This window comes from Lycium ferocissimum, chromosome 2, assembly GCF_029784015.1.
Source record: "Lycium ferocissimum isolate CSIRO_LF1 chromosome 2, AGI_CSIRO_Lferr_CH_V1, whole genome shotgun sequence".
Taxonomy (NCBI): Eukaryota; Viridiplantae; Streptophyta; class Magnoliopsida; order Solanales; family Solanaceae; genus Lycium; species Lycium ferocissimum.
Genome location: NC_081343.1, coordinates 59,665,556 through 59,686,443, shown reverse-complemented (window position 1 = coordinate 59,686,443; position 20,888 = coordinate 59,665,556). Strand labels below are relative to the sequence as shown.

General features: G+C 34.9%; 2 protein-coding genes across 2 annotated transcripts in view; both read right to left on the bottom strand.

Moving 5' to 3' along the window:
* The window catches only part of LOC132046424 (cell wall protein IFF6-like), a 64,604-nt gene extending 43,716 nt beyond the window's left edge, over positions 1 to 20,888 (bottom strand). The window contains exon 1 of the mRNA XM_059437051.1: positions 20,406 to 20,888. Within this exon, the coding sequence (XP_059293034.1) occupies positions 20,406 to 20,640 (235 nt within the window). The 5' untranslated portion in view covers positions 20,641 to 20,888. The remainder of the gene's footprint in view (positions 1 to 20,405) is intronic.
* LOC132046423 (L-ascorbate peroxidase 3-like) lies at positions 12,763 to 19,391 on the bottom strand. The gene is made up of 7 exons (XM_059437050.1): positions 19,329 to 19,391; positions 19,194 to 19,245; positions 18,461 to 18,499; positions 15,670 to 15,755; positions 14,322 to 14,425; positions 14,134 to 14,230; positions 12,763 to 13,749 (listed from the first exon to the last, which is right to left on the bottom strand). The coding sequence occupies exons 1-7, from the start codon at positions 19,368 to 19,370 to the stop codon at positions 13,366 to 13,368; spliced, it is 804 nt and encodes a 267-aa protein (XP_059293033.1). The 5' UTR covers positions 19,371 to 19,391; the 3' UTR covers positions 12,763 to 13,365.

Here is a 20,888-nt window from a genome sequence, read left to right as displayed (position 1 = left end):
CCGTGATCCCTTTATGTGAATCCATAATTGTTTTCCAAGAATATTCTTGTTCTCAAAAGCTAGATATTCATGATTCATAGAGTTCTTATGATGCTAAAGATAAACATGTTTTATGATGACGATGATCCTATTTCTAGAAACTCCTATGTTATAATTCCCTACATGTGTTTCATAACCTCGTTACTTCCAAAAGTTAGAGTTCATGATTCAAAGGCATGACTTCTTTCTTGATAATCCAATGTTTTCCAAAATGTCCCTATTTTCCAAGTCAAAGATTTATGATTCGATAAGCTTTTATGACAACAACAACGGACATGTTTTTACAATGTTAATGACGATGTTAAAGATGAGAATGTTCCTATGATGATTATGATGATGATGATTTTAATTCTAGAAATTCCAAAGCTTATGATGTTAATACTATTATGAGAATATTGAGATTATTTCATGATTTTATCGATTTTATTTATTGTTGTTGATCTCACCTTATAATAATTGTTCCTTCAAGGTGAGATATAGGGATGATGATAATTCCATAATGAAAATCGGAGGTTACCGACCTTACGTCACTCCGAAGTAGTTATAGCTTTTATTTGGCTCTCATGCACGCTTTATATATATATGTATGTATTTTACTACACCGAGCCGCGCATAGTCGGCCGGCACGACACCTATTGTGCAACCACCGATCAGTTGGGTACTACACACCGAATCGAAAGGGCCGGGTACGTTACACACCGAGTCCCGAAAGTGGCCGGGTACGTTACACACCGAGTCCCGAAAGTCGGTACGTTACACACCGAGTCCCGAAAAGGCCGGCACGTTATGATGATGATATTATATATATGTATGTAAGAAAAAGTTTTTTTTTTTTTAAAGCCGAGCATGCATGACATCACCTTACGAGGCATCCGTATGTACAAGTTATCTCTCTTATTCCATGTTACCTTCCATATCTATATTATGTTGTTATTCATGCCTTACATACTCGCACATTATTCGTACCGACGTCCCTTCGTGACGCCGCGTTTTATGCCGTGTGTGTATACAGATGAGTAGAGGATATTAGTAGAAGATGTTCCAGCTGGATTGGCGAGCTCCATTTCCTTCCTGAGTGTTTGGAGTCGCAGTATCTATGTTATGGTATTTTGATTTATGTTAGAGATTTTGCGACAGAGTCACGTATATAACATGTCGTCTTGGTAAGCTGGCTTCCGTAAGTTTTATGTATCATTATGCATTATGTTACAAATTTCATATGTTTACGATTTTACTTGATTTGAGAAAGACGAAAAGCATGTTTTTGAAAAGCTTTCATTATGCACTCATTTCATGATTTAAGAGTCCAAAGAAGATTATGAGTATAACGAGAACCACGGTTCGCTCGGCCCTAAGTAAGGGTCGGGTGCCCATCATGCCCTATTAAAAGTTGGGGTGTGACATCGATATCCTTTCTTTACAAGCTATCACGAGGCACAAATAAAATGAAACTCAAGAACAGATGGGAACTGATTCAATAAATTCTTATGATTGCTGATATGAACTATTTCTCTCCTTATTGTTGCCAACCCCTTTCATGAATGAAGACCTCCCCTTTATATAGTAGAGGAGTTTCAAACCTAGTACAATGCTAAATAAAGCAAGTAAATACGGACAAAAGCAGCGTCGGGACCGACACCGAAATATCCGGGTGAGGGCGGATATTTCGGTCTTCGTTAATGGCAAATCAATCACCCTTCCTTTATCGCCTCGTACTGGCCCGAGCTCGAGACCTCGTTCCCGGTGAGGTGGTCGTGTTGCACCCGAGCATAACCATGACAACGAGAAACCGAGCGTGCTTGTGTCCTTGGTTTTACCCGTATACAGTCCCCTTAATCTTATGTTATTAAGTATACCATGTGGAAAGTTGAAATTAAAGAGTTGCGAAAAAAGAAATGAGTCATTTTTTTGAAACGTAAGACAAACAAATTGAAACAATTGAAGCGAGAGTGTATTCTTTTACTATGCTTTTGCATTTGAGTGGACGTGAGTTATATAAACGGGAAACCAAGCTTGGTCTATATAGGAGTAGCAGCTGTAAAGTAGTGGCATTGGTGAGGGTGCATCCATTGCTTTCGGTTTGATCTATGCATATAATAGTTAGATATTGGTAAGTATATGTTTATGTTAAGTTCAATCTCATTTGGAATAAATGAGTAGTAGGTGCACTGCTATTTTGTACCCACTAGCTAAGAATTTTTAATCCACCTCTTGTCTATAGTGCAGAATTGCTAACTACTCTTATTGTAAAGCTGATTTCATTGTGCACTGATAAAGATTGATGGGTAAAGGTTGAACTGCAAAATTGAGTCTTTTTGTTTAAGATGGGATTATCAGGTCAATATTCCACACAGTCTTTTGTTGACACCCAATTTTGTCCCGCCTTTCTTCCGAAATATTTATTTGCGCTTCTAATATTTGGAAAACTTAAGAACAGTCATTTATATTTTATTATAATTATTAGCTTTCTATTAATATAAATCGTTTTCATTATCCAACTATAGTCATTGCCTATTATCGTTATTATTATTATCGTTATTATTATTATCGTTATTATTATTATTATTATTATTATTATTATTATTATTATTATTATTATCATCATCATCATCATCATCGTCATCATCGTCGTCGTCTTTCTTTAACTTCTAATTTTCATCTTTAAGGCTTCTCATGTTCATTGACTTAACCAAGTAAATAGCTACTATAATACTTTTACTATAGCATTTTCATTTCAATAAGCTTCTGAATATCCCATAATTTATTTAAGTGCTAGCAACTGTAATTTTGTAAAGTATATTAAATATTTGAATTACTTAATATTAATATGCTAATGTTACATGGTGTTATATAATATGGTTAAAAGTATGTTTTATTCAACTATGAAGCTCAAATAAATTCAAAAGAAGAAGGGAAAAAAAAAGACTAGCAAATTAAAGCCCAAATCAGCAAGCCCAAACGAAACTCTTGTACCAGCCCAATAATTTTCAGCCAACTAAAACCTAGTAAAATTTTCACAAATAGCTACCTTTTAGCTCCTTCTAACAACCTATAACTACATGTTCTACATTTACAATTCGTAGCTAGAGGACCTATATTTAGCTAGTAGATGCGTCGACTTAAATATAGGATAAATATAGCGGAAATATACACGCTGAGAAAACTGAAAGTGCTATATTTATGGAAACAAAATCTATTCCAATTTAAATTAAAATCAGTTTTTAATGTTCCATGATTCACGCAAATATCCTCCCATTCCATATCTGATCTCATATCTCATTCAAACAGCTAACAAATTAAAAAAAAAAAGATTCAAAAACTAGTTCATCAAAAAACTTTGAAAAATAACAATATCAAACCAGTGAAAAGAGCTCGTTTTAAACGACGAATATATATTTGAATTCATCTGTTGAAATATCGAATTCAAGTTGAGTTCATAATTGAGGTAACAACGTTTTTTCCGCAACTTTTTTATTTTTTTTTTATTTTTTTTCAAGTTTTGAAAAATATAGTCAAAGTATATGAAAAATATATACGAAATATAGTCACGAAACCGAATAAGTAATATTGAACATAATAATAAAAAATACAATTAAAATATAGCCAAAATATAGTCATAATTGAGTTCATAATTGAGGTAACGAAGCTTTTCAAACTTTTTTATTTTTTTTTATTTTTCTGAAATTTTGAAAAATATAGTCAAAATATATGAAATATATATCCTAAATATAGTCAATGTAAACCAAATAAGTAATATTGAACATAATAATCAAAATACAATTAAAAATATATGCAAAATATATATGAAAAACAACTATTAAAATATCAATCCAAAACATTAGGAATTGAAAATTCGGTTCTATACCTCTAGTTCTCATCGAGTAGAAGCTTTCTTAGCCATTTCACTTGAATCTAACAAAAAACAACCAAGAACAAATAGTGATAATTAATTATTTAGAGTTGCATTGCCGATTCAAACTAAAAAAAATGAAAATATAAGTTAAATACACGGTGAAACGTAAAAATGGATAGAATCTTACCTTTTTTGGGGAATTAGATTTGAATTATGAGTGAAATTAATGAGTAGTTAATTAGAGATAAACAAGAAGTTGAACTATTGTAAACCGATTTGAAATTGGAGGAAATTAAGGGATATTGGGCATAATGACGTGTATTTAGAGGGATAGGAGAGAGGGACTTTTTTTTTGCTTAAATTTAGGGATGTGGGAGGTTATCAGATGAGTAGTAAAAAAGTGATAGTTATAGGAAGTAAATATGTTATATTTTAGCTACTAAATATAATTATTGTAAAGTTTAGTTATGTTCCATAAATAGATAATAATGTAAGGTATGCCAAGTAAATTTTACTAAAACGTATGTCTGCAGCCCAAATCCGTTTAGCCCACTAGGTAGAATCCTCTGGAACCCCTCCCCAAACGATGTCGTTAGGTTTAGCACCCTAATCTCAAAAAAGAGGGTCGTTTACCTTGTCTCCATCACAGCAGATGCACGTTTTGTCTTCTTCCCATTTTAATGAAGACCTTTAACTTTCAACAGCTTTGGCCCTGCAAACTACATCCTATTCCAATGAAAAATCCCTATGCTAGGCATCACACGCCCTTCTCTCTCACCATTTCGATACAAATTTCTGCACTCCATCTTTCTTTTTTTTCACCATTTTCGGATAGAAGGCCTCTGCTCAACGTTCAAATTTCAAATAACGTCTTTGTTGACTTTGGCTCAATTCAAAATCCAGCCAAAAGCATCACTCTAAGAACCCTAATTTGTATCTATAAATACTAGCATTTGGAGTCCATTTGGAGGGAGGTTCTGGCCGCCTCTTTTGCTCTCAAAAACTCTTGTTTTCTTCTCTTTTCTTACCTCCTAAAATTCAACTGCTTGCTGCCATTTTCTTTTACATATAAAAAATACTCAAGTTCGAGGTCGAAGTCTATCGAATCTAAGACCCCAAACCCCAGTTTCACTGCACACGAAATAGGTCAGTCCCCTCAATTCCTTTGTTTTTTTTTATTACACGACATCTGGACAAATTTGTGTTTTGATTTGTGTCGTAGATGTACTGCTTGTTTCATTTTAATCATTGTTATGTTTCGGCGTTATGAATATTAATACACTACATGGCCTTAGTTGATCATTAATTCAAATCGACATCCTATGTTCATCTCTTTCTGTTAAAAATCACGTATTAATGTATTTGTAACCACTGTCCTGTTTTCTTTAAAAAGATAATGTGTTGCGGCGAGTTCATTTCTAGTTGTATAGTGTCAAAACGTAACTATTAGATGGTCAACCAAATATGTTTTGCTCTGTGCACATTGCGAGGATATCGTTAGTTGCATGTATCCTGTCGATTTTTTATGCTTCAAAGTTCCATGTCATCATTCTAGTTGTTCCGATTTTGCTCATTTAGACATCAGAAATCAAATATTCATTGTTATTCTTTGCTAGCCTAGATTAACCCATAACCGCTGATCTAATTATTAAGAATGAAGTGCTTTCTTATGTCGGAATATTTAGAAATCATGACCTGCAGCTCCATTATTCATGCTATGCGAATGTATGTTCTGCCATACATAGATGAATTAAAATCATGTGTGGGATATGTTTCCTCTCATCTGTGTTATTAGACTTTTCACATTAGGAATGTGTTCTTATCCTACACGACTTGCAATTAAGTAGAAGAGGAGGTTCTTTAGTCGCTGTGAGGGACAAATATAAGCAGCATAAGTTCAAATGCGCGTCAATGTTGACCTTTCCGGTGGAAATACCAGCTTCATTTTTTTTTTTTGAGATTAGACTTCTGTTTGGACATATAGATTAGAAAGCGCCAATGATTCCTAAAAAAATGGACTGTGCTCTTAGTTTTGCTTAACCTGGATGGCTAGCTAAAGGGGCTAAGGTTGCTGAAGACATTTAGTCTTAGTGTTTGTTTTTAGTAGATTTTGCAGTCCTAGAATGAATCTGGAGCAAGAATTTTACTAACTACGGGTAAGATTAAGTTTGACAGATTTTTTTTAGGCTTTGCTAGAAGAAATTTGTAGATGTTTGGCTTAGAACAATTGAAGTTATTGGTTCCTTTACTAGTCTTTTATTCAGGAAATGATGTTTGGTTGTATTTGTTCTTGATAAAGATACATAAAAAAAAATTATAAAAAAAAGAGCGTGCTGCCTTAAGTTATATATACTTTGGTGTTCAGAATTAGTAGCTACAAAGGGAAAAACTCTAATTTGTTTCTCTGTTTACTCTACATGACGCGTTGGGTGAACTTTTCATTTCGCCTAGCATAGAAAGGAAGGTGAATCTTATAACAATATGCACCAATATGGTAGAAATATAAATTTATGTGTTAAAGCTGCTTTAAAGAATTAATAACTGTCAGCTTGGGTCATTAGAATATCTTTAACAAAGTTTGTTGCGATTCCATGCCCAGTTTAAACCTTTTGGTGCATCAGTTAAGTTTTCAAAATCATGTCTTAGGAAGCTTTCCTCGGATTAATACAAAATAACATACTATAGGATATAGACGCACTTTGTGTTCTTGTTAAGACTGTTATAGACTTTCTTTTAATTATTGTGTGCAAGGTTGGATCTACTTGGTGATAAATGAAATTTGGTTTCCTGTAGCATGAGGATATGAATAAATAGCTCAAGTTCAATATGTTTTCTCATTAGCGCAAACATCCTTGTACTCCCTGTTGGTTTGCCTTTTTTTGGAGCATTAGTTGCAAATTTTCTTTATATTTGGTTATGAGTACTTTATTTAAGTAAGACTGTCTGGCTGATGCCTAATTATTTCGGTTTTCTTTGCATGTACACTTTGGAGCAAAAATGGAGTCTTCATAAAAGACTCTCATCGCCACAAGGAGTCTCATTCCGAGACTCGATATCGCCGCTAAATTCAGACCCGCGTCTATTCTACATTCGATTCTCTCCTCTCTTGAAAACATCTGAAGGGGAGGAGAAAGGCGCTCCGTTGCATTCTTTAGCTTGTCTTAGGATCAATTAACTTTTTTTTTTATTTTTTTTTATTTTTTTTATATATATATATATATATTTTCTTAGCTGTGAGTGTTTGTTATTAGCTAAAGATCGTCGACTTAGAACACCTAAATTAGAGGGATATATGGAATATTATTTTAGTGGGTATAGAAAGTAACACTTTCCAGAACACTACTCCAACCTTAATTTCTTAAGAGTCTCTTTATTATATGAGTCGAAATTTTTTTTACTTAGAAGAATAAGCATTTGTTTAAGAGCTAATTTATTCTAAATGTTCAAATGAAAGCAATTTTTCGCTCAATTTGAAAGACGAGCATTTGGTCATTTCAGCAGGAAATATGTCTCTTTTCTTTATTCAAGAGGTCCAATTTATTTTAAGGGAATGATCCTTGAATGGTTTTTCTGAGTATATCTCTAGCTCAAAGATTTAACATGTCAAAACTTTCTAAAATTAATCTTTTCTAGCTCACTCCTTTTTTAACACTTGCAGTTTAGCACCATGTTTTGGGTCCATTAGACCCACCATTGCCTTAAAATATTAAATTAATTGGCACTAATTTCCTTGGCATTTCAATGAAAGTAACTATTTTTTATATCTTTTTTTTTTTCTTTTTTCTTTTTTTTAGAGCCAAGTTCCTTGCAAGCAAGTAAAACATTTTTTTTTATTGCAAACGAATGCCTTCAATGCTCTTTCTAATACATTCAAAATCGGGTTTTATCTAATTTGAACTTCTTTTGGGAATGGACTTTACATTCACCTCTGTTGGGATTTATTGTTAAATTAAGTGTTTTAGATGTTGGCATTATCCTTTTAAGCTAATCTGCACCTAGTTATTATAGATAATATTTTTTTTAAAAACCATTTAGTGGTATATTTTAACTCTTTTTCATTAACCTAAGTTTGGTCGATAACCGTATTTAATGGATTCTAATGGATGCTTAACACCTTCCCATTAGGATATTTAGAACCCTTACCTAGAACCGTTAAGTTAAGTAAACCATTAATCGGAGTTAACTTTTAGCATCACTTAGTTAATAATTAGGTGTCCTAATTCACCGTTAAAATAATTAGGTGGCGACTCCTTAAGTTAAATAATTAGGAATCACCAATATGTTGTACTCCGCTTTGACCCGATTAAAATGGGGTATAACACCTTTTTGTTTCTTGTTGTCTAATTGCGGCAAATAATTATCACTGAACGTTTATGAAGACTTTTTACCTATAGGGGTCATTTGGTTAGCATACTAGATAATAACATTTTCATCTATAGATGGTTTTATTCGCGTTTTGTTAATACAAAGATTCCTATTACACATTCTATCTTCCATAATTAATACATCAATTCCCTCATAAATTATGCTGGGTTAATACTCCCTACAAAACACTAAAATAGCTATGTCGAAATTGTTTCTTCTCATGCGGCCAAGCAAACACTGCATTAGTTATATGGAGATTAAGTTTTCTTATGTGGTCAAACCGAACATTGTATTACTTATGCAATATTTTATACTGGAATATGCCAACCAAATGTCCCCTTATCAAAATATATTTACCTCCAATCCATGGATGATTAAGAAGGGGTTTCACACCAAGGTCACATGAAGAGGCACAATCATAAATAGACTCAGTTGCCATGTTGAACAACTATAGAGCAAACTCTTTCCCATTTACCTTACCTTACTAAATAAAAAAAAGAAGAACAAACTTTTTCCCCTAATATCTTGTTTCACATAGGTAAAAAAATGTATGTTACCTATAAAACTTATAGGAGTTGGTTACAAATATACCTTGAATCTATGCAAGCTCAAGTAAAAAACTCCTGGGCTTTACTGAATATATTTATTCAATAGTAACCTTGGGTTATGTTTGCTTTATGGTTTAAGTTCTCATGTCTCATCTAAGCTAATTGTGTTGGTGGTTATTGAGTTATATTCTTTATTGTTTCTGGGATACACACTGTTCTGCTAGTTTTTGCTTTGAATACCTCAGATATTATAATGACACATGGTATAAGTGATTGCAGATGAAACAGTTCTGTGAGGAGTGTTGAATATTGCTTTTAGTTACTGCAGTAATGTTCTTCTTAGAATAATAGGTAGATTAGTTATAGGATGAGTCTACTTTATTTGAATTTAAAACTTTAGAAAGAGATTAGGTTGTTGAGTTTTATCAGGCTTTTTAAAATTGTTCTGCAGATTTTATGCAGATTTTCTATTATCAAGTTGGCTATTTAAAGCCCTCCTATGCTTAATAAAATCATTGAGAGACAATTTGAATCAATACTTTTAACCTTTTTTGCTGCCCCATCTTTTAAAAACCGAATAGAGTTTGATGACGATTTCACAGGCATCAAGGTATCTGCTGGTATGCTAGTTTCAACAGATTGGTTTTAGCATTGATTTGTATTAATGTCAATAAAGAACTGGGATTGGTTTTGCCTCTCTGTTTTCTGAAGGCTTCTGACCGTGTTGGTGACAGTATCTTCGTCAGTATAAACATTAGTTTGTCATGGGTTACATCTTATCTACATATCAAACATTTAGCAATTTTTTCACCTTTCTTATACATCCATGTTACCAGATCTCATTAAAATGTTCTGCTGAAGTTGGATGTCTTAGTTTTATCATTTCGTTTTGCAGGCTACATTCATTAAGTTTTGCATGCAGTGCAAGCTTCAGTCGTGATATTATATTCTTGCTCATGATGCTAAGGTCTTTCGACTTAACAGGATGATACTTGCTATTCCTTAACCTCGAATGGAAATACTACCTAAGATGCCCCGGTTTAGAAATTGTTTTTATCTGTTTTATTAAGACTTCACTTTTTGGGTGATGTTTTTTCACGTTTTAAAATGTTGGGTCCGTACCATGACGCAAATATCATCTAAGTATGCAAGGTCTTTAGACTTCCTGTTGACGATTCAGTTGGCAAATGATTATTGGCCTGCATTTACAGTGAAAATTTCTCCTTTAACTCCTCTTGATTTGTGATGTTTTGATTGCCATCACATGTCTTCTCGACCAGTGTATTTATTTTTCCTGTCCTCCCATTCCTCCATCAGCTCCTCCTGATTTTGTGATGTTTTGATTGCCAGCACATCTTCTCGATCAGTATATTTATTTTTCCTGTCCTCCCCACCTCTTTGTCTTCATTTAGTCATTGTTGTCAAAAGACTAAATTGTGTGAAACTGAATCAGGTGTTGAAAGCAACAATGGACATGTGGGTTGACAAACATAAGCCTCATTTCCTGGAAGAGCTTGCAGTTCACAAGAAGAAGGTAAAGAGCTGTATGTATTTTTCTTAGTCTTCTCAGATGTGAGGTTTTAATGATTGTTTCCAGTGCTTGATTTTGCAGGTCGAAAGAAGTGAAAACATGGTTTGAAGAAAGACTAAAAGCTGTAATGGTACATAATTAAGAATGTCTAAAAAGCCGTATTAGTTTCTTTCTTTTCTCTGATATTGTGACAAGACATGGTGATCAATTCCTGGTTCAGCCGGGTGAATATTGCTTTTCTATCCTTCTTTTCCCTAAAATCTTAATATAGTTCATTGTTTCTTATTCTTCGGTAGTGTTCTTAAAATCGCTGTAGAAGATATTGTAAATAATTACTTATTGTTGCTTTGCTGAGGAACCCTGTCTAATGAAGGATGAGTGGAATGTTGACTATAATCAATCAATGAACTATGACTAAATAGGCATAAGTTTTTTGTATCCATTTTGCTTTATTCAGCTCCATTTCATTCACATACTAAATAATTTGTCTTCCACAATGTGGTTTTTCTAAAACTACAGGTTCCATAATCTTTCGCATGTCCTTGCATGGGGACATGCGTCTTTAGCCAGAACTAAAACTGTTGAAAACGTCAGATATAGTAGTGTAATAACAACTAAGCATCTATCTGAAATGTTAGCATCTCTTATAGGAATCCTGTGCTTCCACTGTATTTTGTTCTTAGCCAAGTCTGCAGTAACTCTCAGAGATTGTAGGTCTTTTGCGATTGTACTCGTGTGATATTTGGTCTATCTATGATGTTTTTCTGACCTTCAATCAGTATACTGTTTCGCCTAAAATCGGTGCATAGTCTGTTAAAATGCACGCCTTTTGGCTTTGTTGCGTTATTATGCTCCCTTGGGAAAGAGTGCTTGTCGGTGCAGACATAAAGCAGTGAGAAGAGAGATTAAGCATACACATGCTCAGATTTGCATTGTGTTGCACGGAACCGGGGGGGGGGGTTTGGCGCATGTAATTGGGATTTTACAGCAACTCATGGACATGAGGATGTGTCTTGGTTGCCATGCTTTGTTTTTTAGCAAATCGGGAATAAATTTTTGTTTCATAGTTCGGAGTCGCACCTGCTTGATCCCAAAAAGAAGTTTAATTGCTTAGACATGTAAGTGGAAAAGGTAAGCAGTTATATGGTGCTGAAAGGGGAAAGGTTTGATCCAGGAAATTTTTATTGGTAACTTCTTCCTATCTGACATATATCGTCTATAATTTTGAGGGTTTAGTCTTTCCAGGTGCAAATGTTTTCACGGTGTTTTTGACATGACAGGTGTTTTCTGCACTCTTCAGACTTTACATTTCCGGAACTGACATTTTTCCTCAACTGGATGCAGCATGATCATAATAATGTTCTTCTTAATGTTGGACCTTTTGGTTTTGGAAAAATTGTATGCCACTATTTTCTTTACTCTTTATTTAATTTAAACACAAGTGACGTGGGACAATTTAGTTTATCTGAGGATTCTGAATCAGGAGTGCCATGTTTTGAATTTTGTATTACTCCTTCGAGGTCCGTGAACCTTGTATGAATATTGGGTGCTCGTCATCTTCTAGGCTACTATCCATGCTATTGCTTTGCATCTTGGTGTCACAATATTCGAATGGACTCGTAGTCCAACAATTTGGTTAGAACATTTGCATAATTCTAATTCAGGTACATATTCATGTTTGATTTAATGGAAAACGAAGCTGCTCCAAGCTATTAAGTGCTTGTTCAGATTATTGGTTCCTTCATATTATCATTTCACATTTCTTCTTGTGTTGATCTAGGGTTACAATACAGGTCAAAACTAGATGAGTTTGAAGGTTCTGTTGAAAGGATGAGAAAGTATGGATTGGCTCCTCCAACCTTGAAGGGATCACATGCTTCAGTCAACCTTGAAGGGATCACATGCTTCAGTCATACTCTTAATTGATGATCTTCCTGTGGTAAATGGAAGAGTTGCATATGGAACGCTTTAAAGGTGTTTGAAGCTTCTTGTGCAGTTATTCCGCATTCCAACAGCCATAGTGATCAACAACTATGACAAGGATGACTCTGCAGACTTTAGCACACGCCGCTGGGAAGAACTTCTTGTATCTCTGTATAATGCTGGTGCTTGTAAGGTTGCATTCCTTGATAGACTGACTTTGGATTTTGAATTCTTTAAATCTGTTTATCTTGAATCAAATGTCAAACACCTCCCTATGAGTATGAAAACATACTAAAGTAGCTCCCTTGACCAATTTTAAGCATTTTGACCTGCCATTCCACCCATAGCCTGAAGTCAAAGGGCAAAATAGCTCTCTCTCTGAACATTTGCAAATTGAGTTAAAGGTTCTTTTCTTGTCTTCGACGATAAAACGCCAGGGAAGGAAGCAGTTATTCCACAGTTTAGATTCTAAGTTACTAGAGTTTGTCATTTTTTTTTCAGGCGAGTTCATGGTTTTCAGGTCAACTTCAACCCTGTCACTGTCAATTCAGTCAAGAAAACACTTATAACTATACACAGAAAGGAGAAGTGTGAATTTGGTGTTGATATGATTGAGCTAATAGCGAAAGCGAGTGGAGGTGACATCAGACATGCAATTACTTTTCTGCAGTATTTCTCCGAAACCACATAGAAGGACTATTCTACCTTCCAAAGAAAGACTAGATAATGTTAGTTATTTGGATGATGTGTTTTGTTTGCCATTTGGAAAAGATGAAAATCTCTCTTGTTTCTCATGTGATAGTAATTTCACTCTTTCAGTATCAGGTTTGTCAATGTGAAAATGTGGTGCAATCTATGAACAATAATTGAAACCTTTTGTAGAGTTCTGAATATTTAAAAGTCACCAAAGGCACATTTTTATACCACCCTAATACTTTTGATCAGTAGATTACATACACCAAGTTATTGATGCAACATGGAGATATCCTTAAGATTTATTGTTGATGAAACATGGAGCTATTCAGTGGAGAACAGTCTCTTTTATTCTTGCTTAGATTCAGTTTCTGGTTTACTATTTCTTTCTATTGAGTTCTGGTGGACCAATGTTAGTGGAACTGCTGTGATGAATACTTCTTAGCTTTCCTCCTGTTGATTAGATAGAAGACACTGGATATTACAACAGTGGCTGCAACTGCAACTCCAACAACCCTTTGTGTCACCGGCATGTTCTTCAAATGTACGATGCTATTTTCAAATGCCGATCCGGAAAATGATGAATGTGGTAATCCAAGCTCAGACAGCTTCCTATTGATTAGATAGAAGACACTGAATATTACAACAGCGGCTGCAATAGCAAATGTCACCGGCATGTTCTTCAAACATAACGTGCTATTTTCAAATGCTGATCCGGAAAGTGATGAATGCGGTAATCCAAACTCAGAGAGCTTCTTGTGTGCCACTACGTAGTGTCTTTTGAACTCATCTTCATCCTGTCACAGAATTAAGTTTATTAAATTTAATCAATTACTACAGAAAAACCTTTGAGTTAGACTGCTTAGCTAGGAAGTTGAAGATAATGCAGTTGTTTTGGCCACGGTAGATATGAGCATACTGTATCATCGGAAGAAATTACTCAAACAATATCATTGATTTCTCGTGACACAAGCAATTCCATTCATTTCCTCACTTATTATCTGAGAGAGTGACAAACAAGAGCAGATAAATTAATGTCCAGTCATTTTAGCTAGCCTTGCTGGTATTTTAACGTTATTTTTCTTCTTAAATGATGCAAGTTGTGTGCTGACAAAGTTATATGATGTGTTGCAACAATTGAGCTTTGAGAATAGACATGTTAACATGAGCAATCGTAATACCGTTGCATAAAGATGCACACGACTGCGGAATTCTGGATCGTTAAGCAGAGCTTTATCAATGGCCTCCACTGGAAGTTTCCCCTTCTTGTTGAGCTCCCTAATAGATCATTTTGGAAAGTTAACATGAGAGTTTTTCTTTTAATCAATCGTGAACAATAAAAAGAAGTCTGGGTGTATAGTAATCATACTTAAAGTATGAATTGTCAAATTTCAAAGTCTCTCGAGACTTAGGGGCCTGATCTGCAGACTTAGGGCCCTGACCTCCAGATTTCTCCGCATCAGCTCTTCTGGCCTGCAGAAGCAAACCCAATATATAGACGAACCTTAAGAGAAACAACATTTATGTGTGAGAAATATCAGTATGTTGATGCAAATCCATATTATATACGGAAAAAGGCCTAAAATTCCCTTGAACTATTAAATTTAGTGCAAAAATATCATCCATCCACTTTTGGGGCCTAAAATACCCCGAATGTTAACATTTGGGGCTTAAAATACCACTGGCGTTAACCTTTGTGGCCTAAAATACCCTTATTTTTAACGAACCCATTTCAAGACCCAATTAACAATTTCATTTATTATGTGGCAGCTTCTCATTGGTTAATAAAATAATTAACTTAAACTAATTAATCCCCCATTTGACCCGATCCAACTAATAAGCCCTACCCGCCCAATTAAATACCCTTTTATCCGTATCAAAAGAAACCCTCAAACCCATTCAACTAATAAGCCCGACCCTCGAACGGTGCAAACATTTAGGTGGTGATTCAACCAATACATGAAACACTGAAAGAAACAGTGTATTTCTATTTCTTGGTTTGTTTCTTACAGTGTTTCATGGTCGTAATGTCAGCTGAAAATGACGTATTTAATTTCCTTTAACAAGAAATTTCCTGTAGTTAAATTCTGGTAATCCTCAAGTGTTTCAATGTAAAGGTTTATCAATTTAACTGATCCTTTTAATGTTATTTATTGGTTAATCATGAATGTATGAAGCAACGCAAAAAAAAAAATAGAAAAGAATATTACTTTTACAGGGTGGTGTTTGACTAATTCTACTTTGAAAGTTTGAACTAAAATAAAGTAGAAATAGTGTATTTCTGTTTCATGGTTCGTTTCTTTTAGTGTTTCATGTATTGGATGAATCACCATCCATATGTCGGCACTGTTCGAGGGTCAGGCTTATTAGTTGAATGAGTTCGAGGGTTTCTTTTGATATGGATAAAAGGGGATTTAATTAGGCGGGTAGGGCTTATTAGTTGGATCAGGTTAAATGGGAGATTAATTAGTTTAAGTTAATTATTTTATTAATTAATGAGAAGCTGCCACGTAATAAATAAAATTGTTAATTTGGTCTTGAAATGGATCCATTAAAAATAAGGGTATTTTAGGTCTCAAAGTTAACGCCAGGGGTATTTTAGGCCCCAAAGATTACCGTCAGGAGTATTTTAGGCCCCAAAGGTGGATGGAGGATATTTTTGCACCAAATCTAATAGTTCAAGGGTATTTTAGGCCCTTTTTCGTATTATATAATACCAGTTTGAGGCCTCCACATAATGCTACTATAAGATCGGAGTTAGAGATTCCCACTCGGTGAAAGATAGCTCTTAAATCTGATGGACCTAAAAGAACAAAGATAAAAAAGAGGAACACAATAAGTGATAAAAGACGTGTGCAGGAAAGTGGCACCGAGCTCTAGAGTTCTCAAAAACTCATGCCAAGTTTATAATTGCTCCGAGGTTGCTGATAACAGTTTTAACAATATTCATAATGTTTGCACTAGGGGATGTAACCAAGCTAGTTCATAGTCACTGTCCATGATATTCAAGAGCTTCACAAGATGGACTATGTTTTTTTTTTTCTTTTCATTCTCAGAAGTTCTCCTGAGAAATATATGGAACTGCAAGTGGAAACAACACTTCAGAGGACAATGCAATTAGACTGAATTAGTGAAATTACAAAGAAGCTAAAGAATGTCATCCCCAAGATTATTGACATGTAACTGCCACATAGGTGCAGAATGAAGCAAGAGTTCTTATATTCAAGTTATTCAGAAACAAATAAACTGCAAGAACTACTACACTTATGCACCAAATATGATAATAATCAAGTCCTCCTAGTTTAACTCCTCTCATTACAGCTCCGGTGTGAAATCCGGATCTTTCTCAGCAAAGACAATACCAAGGATATCAGCGTTAGATAGCTCGTTTTTCCTCTAGCATTATAAAATATTTCTAATCGATGGAGAAAGCCTATAACTTACAAATTTGGTTTAAACAAACTCTTATAATTGTAATGCTAATCTTATAACAAGTACTAGCTAATTTGAATTTTCTTTTCCTCTTTCCAACATGATAAGTAAAACTATCTTTCCCCGTGTGATGAGATGGATCAGCTGTGAAAAGAATCCCACGTTAGAGCATACACGTTGTTAAAAGTCATCACCAACTTAATCTCCAAGACAATGGATAATCAATCTAGAAGGTTCAATTAGTTCTAGAGAGTTGAAAGAAGAACTCTAGAATGAAAGTACTAGAGTAGAGTCTAGAAAGAACAACTCTACAAAGAAGTAGAAGTGTAATTCTAAAATTAGGTAGTTGGGAACATTCTAGAATAGAATAGTAAATACCCCTAACTAGATCCTTGCATCACCTCCTATAAATAGAGGTGGTTAATTTGAGTTGTAAGCAAGCAAGAAAGTAACAAGTGATAAGTGAGAAGTGACAAGTGTGAGAGATAGTAAGAAATAGTAGAGAGAAACAAAGAGAGTTGCTAGAGTGAGTGCAAGGAAAAATTCAGTGTAAGAAATTGTAAGACCGAAGCTGGTCCTTACTTTGCAATAATAAAATTCAAGTTGTGCCTGACAATTCTCAACAAGTGGTATCAGAGCCTGGTTGATCAAGAGAGGTAGCAGCTCAAGGGAGATCCTACAAGCTACTGTCAGAAGCTACAAGTCAAGAGGCACTGGTAAATGGCTGATTTTGCGAGCACTCTCGATAGCGTTGAGAAGCTTAATGCAAGCAACTACGGATCGTGGAGCACAAGAATGCTATATTATTTTCTCGGCCAGGAATTAGGCGATATTATTAATGGCTCATAGACTACACCACCAACTGATGTCGAAGCAGCAAAAAGGTGGAAGGTTAAAGCTGGAAAGGTCATGTATGCTCTCACTGTAGGAATTGAAGATGAGTTCCTCCAACAGTTTAAGAACGCCAAGACACCCAAAGAAGCTTGGGACATGCTGGCGATAACCTTTGCGAAGATGAATGACACGAGATTACAAAGGCTACAGAATGAGCTGTTGTCGATCTCACAGCGGAATATGATGATCAGTCAATACTTCTCAAAGGTAAATCTTTATGTGATGAAATATCAAAATTAGATCCAGAGAATGCTATCACAGAGACAAGGATGAGGAGAATCATTATTCATGGTCTACGGCAAATGAGTTGGAAAATCTATTGGCAAATGAAGAAGATTTGGAGAAGCCATTATCAAGTCTTTATATAAAAGATAAAGATAAGGCGCCCTTCAACAGGCAAGGCTACTGAAAAAAGGATGGGCAGAGAAGCTCACGGCCGGGGGAGACCAGAAGAATGAGCATCAAAAAAGCCTGAGAGCCAACAAGCAGGCAAACAAAAGTTTCAACAACTGGCAAAGAGACAAAAGCTACAATTGCCGAAAGAACGGACACTATGCCAGAGATTGCTGGTACAAGAAAGCCAAAGGTAACGTAGCTACTTCTACCCAAAACAAGCAAGATAAAGAAGAAGCTTGGGATTTCGAGACCTCTTATGCAGTTGAAGAAAGTAATCGACAGGAAGAGCTTGTCACCTCTCACTCTGAGAAGAAAAGGAGTTTGCATTTGTAACTCTAAGTGAGAAACTGGTCGATTACGAACATGATTGGATTGTTGATTCGGGATGCTCCAATCACATAACCGATGATAAGAAGAAGTTGATCAACATGAGCAAATATAACGGCGATCGGGTAGCTGTGACTGTAAATGATTCCAGAATGCCAATAACTCACACTGGCAAGATGGTGTCCGTGCCTTGTCATAGCTCGACACAAGTGCAACTTCAGAATGCCTACCACGTTGCAGGTATGAAAGAGAACTTACTATCAGTATCTCAGCTAATAGCTTTAAGAAATTATGTCATATTTGGGCCGGATGACGTAAAAGTATATCGAAACTTGGAAGTTACAAGCTCACCAGTCATGAAGGGAAGACAATTAGAGTCAATTTATGTCATGCCAATTGAGACAACTTATGTGGCACTTGATGAATAACCGACAGGGTGGTACGAAGAAGTCACATTACCAGATTCAAGAGAATTGGAGCAAAAGCTGCAACATAAACCTGAAAAAGAAGGACAAGCAAGTAAGGCAAAATCGGAAGTATGTGAAAACCATAAATCACATACAGAAGAGATATCTCCACAAAAAGAAAAGAAGAGTTCATGGCAAACTGGAGCCTGTGAAACTCCAGACGTGGTGCTAGAGGAAGTCCAAGAAGCACCACATTCACAGCTAAGGATGTCTACACGGAAAAAATTTCCAAACCCCAAGTATATAGATGTATTGTTAGCTAAGGTGGTCAAGATCAAAGAGACTACTATATGTGAAGAATCTTCAAAGAGTAGGGACCAGAGTAATCCGACGGAAGAAGATATTCCCAAAAGGCATAGACATCATGATGTTTGCAGAGTTTCAAGAATCACTCACAACGGATGCAAAGAACAAATTAAGTTGGTGCTGAGGGGGAGTGTTAAAAGTCATCACCAACTTAATCTCCAAGACAATGGATAATCAATCTAGAATGTTCAATTAGTTCTAGAGAGTTGAAAGAAGAACTCTAGAATGAAAGTTCTAGAGTAGAGTCTAGAAAGAACAACTCTAGATAAAAGTGTAATTCTAGAAGTAGGTAGTTGGGAACATTCTAGAATAGAATAGTAAATACCCCTAACTAGATCCTTCCATCACCTCCTATAAATAGAGGTGGTTTATTTGAGTTGTAAGCAAGCAAGAAAGGTAGTACTAAATATTATGTCAACCTTTTACAGATACATCAGGAAGGCACCCTTCTTCTGGTGAAATTGTCGAATCCTGATAGAAAGGTAGTAAAAGTTAGTGATGGATTTAAAATAAATGAAAGAAGCACTAAATATTTTCATCCTTTCTTTGCATACCTCTCTACCAGGGACAAACACGATTCCTGGACCAACAAGCATTTCAAGTGCAACAACCCCAGAAAGCTGCAGTCCCAAATAAAAAAGATATTACTACTAACTAATTAAGCGCAATGTCCCTCTGTAAGAACCAGTATATTATTTTTTATTATTTTTTATTACTAGCTAACATTAACGGCGTTTTTTAGCAATTTTCTACACATTATTACAAAACTTAAGCAGCCCTACTGTAAAATGGGATTACAATTATTGACACAAGACGTATATATCTCACCTGATACAGGTCAGGATACGTTATTTTGAGATGGTTGCGTTTGATTTTTTCTGCACTCCAGACAAAATATAATAAAGGTATTAATTAGAAAGTGGTAGAATTTACGAATTCTTTGTGTTTTGCACCCCAATGTTGTTTTTTATGATTTGCATCTATCCTTTTTTTCTAAATGATCAACACTCTAATTTTTTTTTTTAATTTCTTTCAAAAACAATAAAACCACTCCTTTTTAAAATATTTGAGGGCAAAGTAGGAAAATTCGAATAAAGAAAAAAATATGGCATATAAGTTAAGTTTAATAATATAATATTTGTCTTTTTCCTATTTTTCCCTCCCCATATGTTTTAAAAGGAGTGGTTTTATTGTCTTGCAAGAAAACAGATTAGGGTGCAAATCATTGAAAAAATAGGATAGGATGTAAATAATTAAAAAAAAAAACATATATATATTTAGGGTACGAGACGCAAAAAAAAAAAAAGAATAATAATAATCTGGTATTTAGTATTGCAAAAGAGAACTTAATATAAACAAAAAATATAGGCATGGTGTGTGCAATTAAAAAGATGAATGGTCAACTTTTCATCTTCAAATGAAAACTCCATCAATGTTGGCATATATAGCGATATAATATATGATACTGAAACATTAGTTAGCTACAAAGATCCACGCAGGCAAAAATAATATTCATGTATTTTAAAATGTTAAGTATCAATTCAGCACTAATTAACCATTGCACTCTAGACACATGCATATTATTAGCTTATGCGAAGATTAGAAAGAGTTAAGGCTAAACTGAAGCTCACCCATTTTAGTTTTGAGATTATTAATAGCAGATTGAGTTTTCTTTGTTGTAGCATCAGTAGAAGTGCTAGTTCCTGCATAAGCATGATGAAAATTGGCAATTGAGAATTGGGATGCATATGCTAAACGAAGCAGATCCCAAGCATTATAATTCTCCTTGGATATAAGATTCTGAAGCTCAACCCGTGCTTTTGCTATCTCATCCCAATACTCGTTATCAACTTGTGGTGCTGCCATTGATAGTATTAATATGATAGCGATGTAATTGTACACTGAAACTATATATTATGCCGAATGATCGTGCTTTTGGTTCAACTTTGATTTGATTAATGAAGTTATGAAATGGGGTTTGTATATAGAGCAACAGGAGGGGAATTTTATTAGCGCGACGTAAAGAAGCAATGAATATGGAACAACACAAGAAACGAATTTTTTATTTTGCTTCGTCGTATGACACTGAATATGACTCGTGAATAACATTGAAT

What these genes read in the sequence shown, in the direction of transcription:
- LOC132046423 (XM_059437050.1), bottom strand. Translation starts at nt 19,370, where the DNA reads ATGCTTGTTGGTCCAGGAATCGTGTTTGTCCCTGGTAGAGAG. An exon ending in CTCCAATTCTCTTGAATCTG is followed by an intron (nt 15,756 to 18,460) that starts GTAATGTGACTT and finishes TTGTTCTTTTAG; the next exon opens with GTCCATCAGATTTAAGAGCT. An exon ending in TTTGACAATTCATACTTTAA is followed by an intron (nt 14,231 to 14,321) that starts GTATGATTACTA and finishes ATGATCTATTAG; the next exon opens with GGAGCTCAACAAGAAGGGGA.